Source organism: Falco rusticolus, chromosome 3 (assembly GCF_015220075.1).
Source record: "Falco rusticolus isolate bFalRus1 chromosome 3, bFalRus1.pri, whole genome shotgun sequence".
Taxonomy (NCBI): Eukaryota; Metazoa; Chordata; class Aves; order Falconiformes; family Falconidae; genus Falco; species Falco rusticolus.
Window position 1 is genome coordinate 30,325,235 of NC_051189.1, and position 12,692 is coordinate 30,337,926.

The following is a 12,692-nucleotide window of genomic DNA, read 5'->3' on the forward strand; positions in this document are numbered from 1 at the left end:
ATAATACCAAATATTTTTAAGGAACGGTTTCCCAGTAACAACAGGAACGTGACCATCAAGATCCATCCACAGTTAACATGCTGTAGCACGCTTTGAGTGTTTTATCTTTACTCTTTATGCCCTACATAAAAATAAAATGGGAATAATTCCCTGCCTCACAAAGGCACTAGAAAGCTCATTCAGTTATGGCACTTAACGAGCCAGCCAGGCAACCCGAATCAGTTTAGGACGTGTTCAGATCACTGCCGAGATACAGCAAAACACACCCTCTTCTGAAGTGTGTGCTGTCCTACTGGCCTTATGCAAGCTCTCCATAAGCAAATTAAATCCTCTCAAGTGCCCAGTTTTAGCCTGCGTTACAAGACCCTTCCTTTCCTCTTACATTCACACTTTCAGAAACACAGTTTTGTCTAAAGCCTGTCAAAATATAAACTGGATTTTATTTACAGTACTCCCTCGCACCTGCGAACCCACAATACATTGATTATCACATCATTTTGGTGATGTAAATTTAGGCTTCTGCTGCACATCGCTCCCACTGGCAGAATTTAGGGCACACCTTACAGAGCAGAACCAGCGGCACCTTGCCACTGTGGAGACTTACTAGCACAACTGTGTTATCTTCAACTCCCAATTCACAAAACCTGTGCTATGACAAAACAAATATATATATATATGTGTGTGTGTGTGTGTGTTTGTGGACACAAATCCTACCCTACAATTCAAAGAGATGCATAGACACTTAAGGTGCGCTTGACTGCTGTTACCAGCTCTACAATTAGGTGGCTGCATCCCAGCCAGGCGCAGCTGAAACATCGCTCTTACTGGTGTCAGGCAGTTATATACACATTAAATATGTGTTTTGAAATGGTAGAAGTTATTTATAGTGGGCCATTTGGATGTTCTTTGAAGCTGTAATGAAATGAAAGGACCAAACTGCATTGTTTTGTTGGAAATAGGAAAGTATTGATGAAAAAATTAAACGCCTCCATCGGTCTTTTCAGTGAAAACGATTTTTCTTCTGGAATTGAGGGGTGGGGAGGGAGGTCCAGTTCAGCTGGCAGCGATCAGGGAAATCAAAGCACAGGCTTGTGTTTGGGTCCCTTCAGGGTCAGTGGGTGATATTCTGTCCTAGTAACTGCTTTGAAAACCAGGAAAAAAAAATTCCACTCTTCACAATTGACCCTACGTGCTCATCAGGGATCAATAGACAGCTAAACAGTTTAAGGAACGCTAAGGAATTCTCAAAAGCTGTATTATGTATGTATATGTATGTACAGTATATTTTAGAATGCTGCAAGACTGGCCATTGTGTAATAACCTCATTTCCTTCTCAGGACACTGCCAAGAAAACAGTATGGTTCTTTCTGTGTAGCTGTGTTTTCCAAAGGATCTTGACTCTTCCTGTGAAACTGAAGCAGGAACCACAGACAGAATGATAAATTCAAGAGGCAACTCGAGTAAGGATAGCGGGGATGGCTCTTGGCTCCAATAGGAAACACCACAGAGAAAAAATTAATATAAATAAGCTACTTAGGTATCTTCAGGACACTGTCAGCTTCTACTGCCAAAGAATCACAGTGAAATTTATTTTTAGGGTTCTCTAGCAAACTTTATCTGGTAAACTGACAACTGTGAATTGCAACCCCTCACTCTAAGAACTGCTGTTCCAAGGCCAAACTATCGGCAAGGCCCGCAGCCTTCCTCTGGCCCTCTCTTGTAGCCCCACGAGTCCCTAGAATGCAACCAGCAGTTCAGACCACAGCTCAGATCATCATAAAACGGGCCAGCTTGGGAGGAGAAAAAAAGAAGGGCCGGAGGGGGGGAACGGGACGGACAGAAAAAAGCATCAGTGCTCATCTAGGTGTCAAGAATGCAGAAATAGATGCAAATTACACTCCTAGTGTGTGTTCCAGAACTATTTCTCATGATGAAATTGAAACAAGGCTTTATTTCAATGTACCTTTCTAAAATTGCATAGCCAGGTGAATCACTTCTGCAGCAGTGATTTTCTATTGCTCTCCATAGTTGAAGTTAAGTGAACCAAGGAAACCCCAGGCGCCTTTCCCAGCATCCAGCAATCACTCTGGGAGGAGAGGAGCACAGCTTCTGCACTCGGGCTCTCACAGGCAGCAGAACATGACGCAGTGAAGAGAAGGTGGCTGCATTCTTGCCCGTCCTTTGTCAGCTTTCTTCAGAGGGGAGAATGGCTTAGGGCATCTTTTTATATTCACCCTCATCTTACAGAATCTACTGGTATTTATTGCAACAATGTAACAAAAAAACCCCCACAACCAACCCCCCCCCAATTCCATCTTAACATGTTTTCAGTCTTTCTGTAACCACAGTATAGCACCGTCAGGAGTCAAGGCTTGCCAGCAGACACTGTAGTTACAACTTTGAAACAAGAAGAAATTCTATGGCACTGTAAAGCTGCTCAAAATTCTGAAAGTGAACGTGTATACTGCTGGCGTGTTATAACCTACTGAAGAGTTCTGTAATGCTCTGTATTACTTTACATTTGTATATTCTAGATGTGCAATTTAATTCATAATGAGATGCATCTCATCTCATTACTATTAAAAGTGTCTATCACACTTGTTACCTAAGCAATCTGAAAGCACACAGGAATTGAAGAATGGTAGTCTGGGTCACAGCAAAAGTTGGAAAATCTGGGAAACTGGGCCCTAGAAACAGACTACAGAGCTACCATTTAGGGTGAAAAAACCCCAAACCAACAGCAGATTTACCTAACACCTCTGAAACATTGATTATAACCAGAGTATGTATTTTATAGATATACACACACATACAATACATACACACTTATTTATATAAACATATAAACTCTATTATACATAATAGAATATTCTGTATCTCACAGCTGGTAACCATGGTCTCAGTTTTGGATAAAGACATGGAAGAGTACACAAAGACCAACATATATTTCATGGTACCAGGAAGCTCCATTCCCCTTTCAGCTAAGTATTCACAAAAGCCTGTGTGCGTGAATTAGTGGATAAACTTGAATACTTCAACATCAACATCAAGACTTCTTGACTGGTCTAAAAGGAATCAGTCTGAGGAATGTTCAAACTCAGAACCATTATAAATTAAAGATGTAAATACACATTTTTAGGTGTTACGTGCTCATATTTATGAGAAATGCTTCATAGGGCATTTCTACCATCTTCAGAATATAACTAAAATAATCTCAAGGTTTTCATATCATTACACAGCAAATTTTATTACAAAGCAGTCTGCATTCAAAGATTTCACCTCTTCTAATATCTAATAAAATGGTAAGAGGCTCCAATATATGTAATCATGATCTGTAAAGTTGATTAAAAAAAATCAATAAGCATTTGATGTTGTATAGCAATTTATTTCCAGGAGATATGCTTGCTGTAGGAGGATCTTTAGGGAGAAAGTCCGAGTTCAATAATTCCATATGAAGCACCTCATATTTTGCCGCTCAACCTCATACCAGTATGTCCCAACAGGTAGTCACAGTCAGCCTGACATGGATCCAGTCTGAGCAGGCTGCTAATCCTCACGAGTTGCAAGAGTATTTATGCTGCCCCATCGCATCAAGACAGATATTTGAGATATGCTGTATAGTCTTCATTTGGCTGAAAACTGCATAAGCAAATAATACAACAGAATTAAAAAAATAATTCTATTACTGCAACAGAGGAAGAAGGTTAATTCATTATGAACTACATGGTTTTTTGTGAAAGGGTGTATCAGACTTCTCAAAAGAAAGCATAAAATGGTTTGTGTCCCAAACAAGCCACACTTTATGGACTTGGCTTTTATTACAATTTTTTTTTTTTTTCACAGAAAAAAAGTTTGTCACAAGAGAAAAATATTTACTATGTATACGCTGTTTCAATAAAAAACTATCCAAGACAACAAACAGGATAAAAGGAATTTGATTGCTTAGATTTGTTATTAAATAACTGCACATAGATATGTCCATATGTCGTATACACTACTGCTAAACGTCACTGCTCACAAGTAAAGCACCACCAGTAATTCCTCTGCATTACTGAAGAAACAAAGTTTAAAACTTTGAAAGGCATTAAACACCCACCTCTTTTCCATCAAATAAATACGTAACCTTAAACATCACTTGAAAGGCAGAATTACATATATTTAACTGCGCTGAAATCACAAATATTTCCAGATTAATTACACATTCAAACATCTAGTTGAGGTACCAAACAATTCAGAAGATCTCTGGGCATTGCTAGCTCTGCACCTGGCATAGTAAGAGTACAGCAACAGAATGATGATGTTCTCTTTTAGCTGTACTGATGAAATAGAAATGATTACTAAAATGATACACGCTGCATGTTTTAGAATTCCCACTTTCCCTGCTCCTCACCACCCCCACCCGCACACATGCCCACCCCAAGTTAATTTTTAAAGAGTACTAAAGGCATGATTACACAGACTTACGTTGAGGTATTATTTCACATGAAATATTGCTTGTATTGGAATAAACTCAGCTTTTCTTTCATCCTTAATACCATAGTACTCTCGAGTCCACCTGCCTGTCAATATTCAGGAGATTCATAGATTCAGCCACCACCAGCGGTAACAGAAGTTACTCATTACAATTCCAAAACACTGTAGTAAACCAGACATCTCTAAATACAAACACAACACGCATGCCCACACCTTCACACAAACAGCCTACGCTTCTCCCAGTAGATTTTTGGTTAGGCTAGGTTATACGAAGTTAACAGCACTCATTAAAAAGTGTTTCAATGACAATTTACAATCCCTACCACCTGATCTCGCAGCTCCTATTCATGCAAATTGCACGGGAAAGCTGATGAAGGGTCACAAGATTTGCACATTTGCAGATGACTTCGTGAAAGTAAGATCCTAGGAAAAAGATTTGGTCCCTAACCTTCTACCTTTCAGTAAACAGTAATGCCACCAGAGCAAACAGTCTTGAGAATTTTCAATGCCTGTTAAACCCTTTGGCCCTCTTTCCTCCATATTTGTGTGTCTCCTCCTTACTCCCCCAATGAAAACTGCATTTAAGATTGTATTGTATTAAATTGTAATTCCACTTACTTGCAAGAAATAAAGCCAGTGGCTTTTTTTTAAATAATATGAATAGAAGCTAGTGTTCTGAAATGCCTTTACTTAATTAGTCTCAAACAACTCCTGGCAAATCTACCAACTGCATTCAAGTATGTAATTCAGGACATGAAAGAGCATTTTTTTAAGATTAAGACAAAACTGTATGTGTCAGTTTAGCTGTGGCTTGATTAAAATTTATTCCACAAGTCTAATGGTAACAGGTGAGTGCCTGAAAATACTGTACTTTATTTATTCTTTCAAGGGAATTTTTTTGCATTTATGACGACCAAGCACATCAGAAATTGGAAATATGAAGGAGGAAACAAGCCAGCAAAATAGCAACACAAATTGCTATGCAAATTCTCATTCTTCCCACTGAACATCTGTTAGATGGCTGGCATACATCCTAGCTGCACCACTCACTACACCAGCATTCTTCAAGGCTGGGGTATTATGACACAATGAAAACTCTAGAAATCAGAGGGACAGGAATTAAAGAAAAAAATCTTCACAAAAAGAAACACAAATTGAGTTTTTTGTTTGTTTAATAAAAGCTTGCAAGGCACATGTTTCAACTGAATTGCAACATCTATCTACAGCAAAACAGATCAAAATTTGCAAAACATTCCCCCAGCCCTTTCAGGCAGTTAAACCTGTGACCTGGTTGAAAACCAAGCTAGGGTTGCGTGTACAACTCCAAAGTAATTACGCCCTATCACTGTTCTTCTGAGGGATATCATGAAACTTACTGTTTATTTTTCACAGAAGGTGGAGATAAGAATAGACAATATTTTTGCTAATCCATAGCTGGATAAGAAATTCAAGTTCATAATTTTCTAAGACATGATTCTTCCAGTCATTCATTTAAAAAATGTTGCCTTTTTACTGGAACAACAGCAATATTTTTCCCACATAAAAGGCTCCTTCTGCTACTTAAGGCTGCTGTGCCAATGGTGCTGCAATACAATTTTCTCTAATATAAAAAGCAAGGTAAAAATCTTAAATGATTCTCCTAAAGCAGAATCAATTGAAGTATCAAGAATACATCTTAAAAACTATGACAAAACTAATAATAACTATGTCACAGTTCAAATAAAGTTCAACATGTTCATTTAAACATGTGTAAAGGCCAAACTACCCTACAAGATAGTTTTCTTAGATGTACGGATGGTCTCATTAGTGTTTTTTTGACGTGTGCTCTACATGTAAGTATTCAAACTACTATCTACGTGGTAATGCATACATACAGCATTGCGGTAAACATATGTATGCGGTAAAAAACAACAGGCGGTCAAGGATAGTTAAATATTGCATCTTGGCATGGCAGTCTAAGGCATGAAGCCGTAAGCTATGCGACTTCATCCACCCAAGTGCAGTTGTAACCCTGAAGTTTGCTACCTGGAATGCCTTATTGCTGTTATGAAATGGTATTCATGAATTCTTAACTTCAGGCAAGTAAATGACTGACAGACATGTAATTCCTTGACAGCGACTCAAACAAACTTAAATTGTATAAGGAACTCTAAACTTACTTCCAAATATTACATCTACATCTACACTAGCACATACAGAGAAGGTTCCTGCAGGCCTGCCATAGCTCAAGTTAATAAACTCGCTTCCACTGTTACATGGTAATTGAAAATTCTGAAATACCAGTGCAGTAAAACATATGCACTCGTGCATAAGCAAACAAATGCAGACTGCATTTGGCCAGACACACATACACACTGCCCCCAACACAACTGCATCCCCAGAAGGGATATTTACTTTTAACTTGTAACTCAGTTATACTGACAAATGTTTCTCTCCATGATCACATCCAGTATATTTATCTGAATATTGGTTTCAAATAAAACGCAGAATTTAACATCCTGTCAAGACTCATAGGCCTACAAATGTAACTGAAAGTAAAAAACAGATTACAGACATCTTGACTTTTACAACAATAAAACTTTTTTTCTTTTAAATCATTGCAACAGTGATCATAGGTTTTAAAAAATTGCAGCACTACCTGCAGCACTTACTGCAAAGTAAGGAAGTATATCTGTGTAGAGCAGATAAGAACCCCCACATACACCAACCTGCTGCAGTTCCTAATAATTCCAGAGTTAAAAATCTCTGACTTTGTATTTTATCAAGAAGTGCAGTAAGGATCATTTTGCAGCTTTCATTTGCAGAATGGTTTGCAGATTTTTCAGTTGAGGGTTCCTCCTATTATGCCCGATCCTTCATCACGGATACATCATACATGGGCTCCAAAGAACTGTTCCCATATGCCCGCTAGACTGGTCTCTGGGCCAGGTGTTACACAAATCCATAACTGCAGGTTAACTCCTAACAGATGAATAACCTCTTCCAAAACTTATGTCCTGGCTTTTTGTTCAGCTACACCTACGTAAGCAAAGCTACCGTTACCTTTTATTGGATTTTCCACTCACACCACCAGGATTAGGCCCAGAGCTGAATATTCTCTTGAAGGTATATTATCCAGCAACAAACAGGATGAACAGCCCATTTGTTACAAAAAATAGTTGTAGAGGAAAAGGGGGTCATACAAGGAAGACAAATTTGAGAGGGAAGCAAGATCGCAGAGTACTTTCCCCAATTTTCAAAGATCTCAGTGTAGTTGCATAATTGATATAAAAATAGATATGAAAAACTGTACCATTATTTATCAATGGTGGTGAATATAGGTTTTTACATTGCAGTTATGGCACTATCTTAATATAACTATCACATAAAAATTGAACAAAATGAGGATCACCCATCCCTCCCCATACATACACACACACACCAGCGCACACACCGAAGGGGTGAAACAGAAGTGCAGAAGTCTCAGCAGCAAACCTGGTTGTCCTGCTACCCTTGTCTAAAACCAAGTATGGCATACAGTTGTATACTGGCCCGTTCTGATGGCTGCTAAGACACACGTATGCATACACACATACACATTTAAGCATGGAAAAATCCTGAAGACAAGTTCTTTCCAAACTGAAGATCTGATCTTGTTAACTCCTACTGCTAGGTCTAAGTCCAAGCACTTCCACCAACATGTCTCTTAACTATGTAGAGATCAGTGCCTTAATCTCTGGAAGTGTTGTTAAATAAAGGCTTCCTTATTTGATTTATACAAACACTATAGCTACACGTAAGATGTATGAACGTATGCTTCATAAACATAGAAATGTTTACAGTGGAAGACAGGAACAATGAAAACAACAAAAAAACCAAAACCCCCAAACACTTACTTGAAAAGACTCAGGATACCAATTGCTTTCTTGCTAGAAAATAAAAGCTATATGACTTAAATGAGCTCTTTAAATAATCTTTCTGCATTTACTGCAGTCTACCCACATCAGCTCTCTAGTACTACAGTTAGAAATTTCATTTACATGAAGATTAAGGTGGTTTGTATTGGGAAGAAAAATGCAAAAACATGGAAGACTGTCACACTTTGTAGAGACTGTAAAATTGACAATTTTTCCTGTTTCCTTCGAAGATGCTATCTGTGTCTGTTGATCTGTAGTTCAGAGAATTCCAGTTTGGTAAAATAAAGTTGTCAATACACTGCATGCGTGCACAAGTATCTGCAAAAATGACTTCCTTGATCAAAATGTGACTTTTCCAACTGGATTTCATTCACAATCAATCTTCAGAAAGAAGCTTGCATGCTTTTTCACGACTGGAAGGATATCACAGTGTTGATTCTATACACAAAGTAGGATCTATTCCAGTATACCCGCGTAAAATAATTCACATATGGAGAATAGTTCATTTTGATTTCATGACAAAATCGTCCATATTTTGAGTAGGCATAACTGTCACCTTCCTCACAAACCACCTGTCAGAAAAGAAGAACAACTAATTAAAATACCGAAGATAAGTGGTTACAGAATGTAATTCTGTATATTTAATTTACTTCTGTATTCTGTAAATTTAATTTACAATAGAAATTTAATTTCCATACTGTATGATTCCAATAAGCTGAAAACATATTCCCCTATAATTTGTTTGACCATCTAAAATAGCCTTTGAGAATTAATACCTTTGTCAGGATATCAGACGTTAAAATCAGTGTACTTTATCCATACAACGAAGCACACCAGCAGTGGAAATTTTCCACATGCCCCGTTTGCCCAGTACTTCAAACCTGACCTGCACATAGCATACCACCTATGTAGGGAAGGAAATTCTCAATTACTTTTTCCAGGCCAAGTAAGTTTGACATGCCGAATAAAGACTGAAGACACACACACGTATCACACTATAAATTCCAACCAACTGACTTGGAAGCAAACTGCTTGTGTGTTTTAGCATCTACTACCTGATATCCTTGAAGAAATCCCTTCACTACTCCTGATGGCACAAATTCAAGCTGGTTTAAAAAAAAGGCGGTAGGACAAATTCATGGAGAAAAATCTACCAGTGGCTACCAAACTCAAAGATGTTTCCCTTGAGCTATAGTCCTTCAGCAACAGACTACTGGAAAACAGCTGTCTTGCCCTATCAATAATCACATGCTCTCAGCCTCTGTCAGAAACAAGATACCAGACTAGGACTGCAGGACATGGTCCAAGCTAGGAAGCAATACTTTTCTTCTTAAACACAGCTATTTGGAAAACACATCCACAGACCTGTCAAGAGCATAAGAGCATGTCCACTGTCTCACTTACTCTGGGAATAAGTTAACGCTGCAGTTTCCACCTACATGTGCACTAGCCTCCACTAGTTTGGAAAGTCTTGATAATCTTCCAATGCGACTTAGACAATTTTTGTTAGCAAGCAAACAGAGTTTTGTTTCAAAGCTTCCTCAGACGACACACTATGTCAGCTTGCAGGAACAAACTATGTCAACTTTCTGGGGGAAAAAAACCACACAAACAAAAAACCACACCCCACCCCCCCCTTTATTCCTGTTGGCTATTCCAATATTTTTTCTACAACTATCATTTTTAGCATCCAACCCAGTATGGACTCAGCCAGACAGGAAATAAGTGATGTTCATTACTAGCCAAACATCTTTTTCTAAAAATACTGAACACTCAGTTGTCTACATTTAGATGCACATATTAGTTGTTTTGTTACAGATTTAGATTACAGACATTCAGCAGAACAGATTTTAACTGAAACTTTCATAATGTACCTTCTTTTCTCCTTCTTAATCTCTCCACTATAAATAGGATAAAGCTTGTCATTTTGACAATCCTAATTACACAAAAATAGTAACTGACTGTTTTTGTGTACTAACAGCATGGTGTGTGCCATTTATCAAAGACAGGCTCTTTGCACTGGATACTGTCTTTTGATGGTTTTTTTTCCCCTCTTTGACTGAAATTATCATCGCAAGCAATAACCGCTCTGAAAAGTACCGGGAAGTGTTCTTTAGGATGAACTCAACAAACTGAGTGTTAGGAATTAAAGGATGAAGAAACTCATTCTGATATATGAATCAAACAAAAATGTAAAAACCTGACAGTAAAAATGTGCTGCTGAAGTTAGGATGAGATCGGAATTACATGCGAGAGAGAGGCATGCAGGAAGCACTGAAATGAGAGATGCAGGGCTAAGAGTGAATGGAATCCTGAAATTGTGGTTAATTGTTCCAGCTGACATGCTAAAGTATGAAGAGGAAACAGGAACTTACTCGTGCAAAAACAGATCTGAGAAGAAACTGAGAGATAACGTGCTGATCATCACTGATGGAGGTTATTCATACACACACACACTCTGTTACAGTACAGTATATTGGTTACAACATGGAATAATCATGGCATACGTGATTTTTAGCAGCAAGGCAAAGAAAGAAAAAAGATAGATTTCAGCAACGCTAAGGAAGTTAGTAGAAAAAGAGACAATATCCTCCATGGATAAACTGTCCAGGAAACCTTCAAGTAAAACTGACACCAGTTGTAGATTCCTAGGGAAATTCCAAGAGTAATCCCCTGAAAATGTATCGCCCCTATAATTATTCCGCCAAATGAAAGCAACTACAGAAATGAAACGCTTACAAGTTCTTTTGAAACATCTATCATTGAAAGTAGAGCTTATAAAATACCTACCACAGATGAACAGCTTGGGATTTTTCCCCAAGAATGGAGTATAAGACTATACACAAGAAACAAATGTATCTTCCCCATTAAAAAAAAAAAAAAAAGCATTCAACCCAAGGATTAATTTGGTGTAGTTAATACACAACAGGCTGTAATCTCAAACAGATGCTTAAATCCTTTTTTTCAGTGAGGAAACTAACTAAATGAAGCTAACCTGTGACTGTTTAGAAGCAACTGGCAACACCCTCTCTCCTGTTGACCTGAGAATAAGCAACCAGACCCTAAGTGAGTTTAGGGCCACTCCTGCCTTTATACAGTCAAAACTTTTTCTGGATTCCCAGGAAGCAGATGAACAAGTGGTAATGAGATCACTTTATAAATCCCATCTCATCCCCTACTTCACCAGTAAGAGCAGCACTATCAGCGTTCAGAACAGACACAGTGTGGCAATGACTGAAGTAGCTGATTCAACCAATCTTTCCACCAGCTGTGGCTTAAACTATCTGTTGGGGTGCTAACCTATCTGCAAGGCTGAACCAAACAGACTTGTAACTTCATCAGTACCAAACAGGTTGTACTGAATTGGATGGCAGGCTAGTCCTCATCCCAGGCAGAGTTTTAGAAGAACCCTGTTTATTAATTTTAAGTGTTTACCTTTAAAACTAGTAAAGAATGCCCTCTGAGGCAGGGCTTTACTGCTTTTTTAAGACCTCTTCAGGTGTTACAGTCTTAAACATTTACATATAGCTAAATGGCATCTAATCATTGGCAGAAAAGCAACACAGCTAGATAGTAATGTATTAGGAGGAGTTGGGGCAGTTAAAGAACAGTATGGGGTAAGATTACAGGTGTGTAAGAAACAGACAAACCAAAACTTAACTGATCACTTTTAAAATTTATGAGTCTTTGTCTACATGTCAATTACAATCAGAAAAATAAGATGAGCATTGTAAGAAGATTTTTTTAAAACGAATTATTTATGCATTCAAACATTAATTTTTTCTTACTGTTACTTACATGACCATTGGCAATATCCAATAGATCTTTAACTCTACATCCTCTTACAGGTCCCACTTCATTGCAAATTGAATCTTCAATAACCAGAAAATTGGCTTTGTAAGATGTAAGTATCTTATAAATATCCTCTGCTGACCTCTTTGAATAGATCTGATAAATCTATAGATTAAGAAGACATGTTCATGCAATGCAAAAGATCAGTGACAAATTAAACGGGGTGGGGTGGGGGAGACGACTTATCTGCAACAACAAATTATATATGTACACACCAAGCTATAAAATGTTTGTTTTTTAAATCTCCAAAACGGGTGATGTAATGACCAGCTGAATGGGAAGTATTTGCCTCTGCTGATGGCGAGTTCTCATCTTACATACTCCAAGTACCCTGAAAAGTCTTCACAAATAGTACTTTGATATTTATTTCTGTCCAGAGTGAAGCACTGAGAATCTACTTGATACTCTCCTTCCCTGTTTGCTGGACTTCTGTGTCCTCCTTCCATTTAATATAATAGATATTTTTTTTTC

At 38.0% G+C, this 12,692-nt stretch overlaps 1 protein-coding gene across 4 annotated transcripts in view; it reads right to left on the reverse strand.

The window, feature by feature from the left end:
* Positions 1–3,734: 3,734 nt before the first annotated feature.
* DPY19L4 (dpy-19 like 4) overlaps positions 3,735–12,692 on the reverse strand; it is a 33,724-nt gene continuing 24,766 nt past the window's right edge. For all 4 annotated transcript variants that reach the window (XM_037379612.1, XM_037379609.1, XM_037379610.1 and 1 more), the window contains 2 exons: positions 12,168–12,326; positions 3,735–8,941 (listed from right to left, as the gene is read on the reverse strand). In XM_037379612.1, coding sequence (XP_037235509.1) covers positions 8,777–8,941; positions 12,168–12,326 — 324 coding nt within the window. In that variant the 3' untranslated portion in view covers positions 3,735–8,776. The remainder of the gene's footprint in view (positions 8,942–12,167; positions 12,327–12,692) is intronic.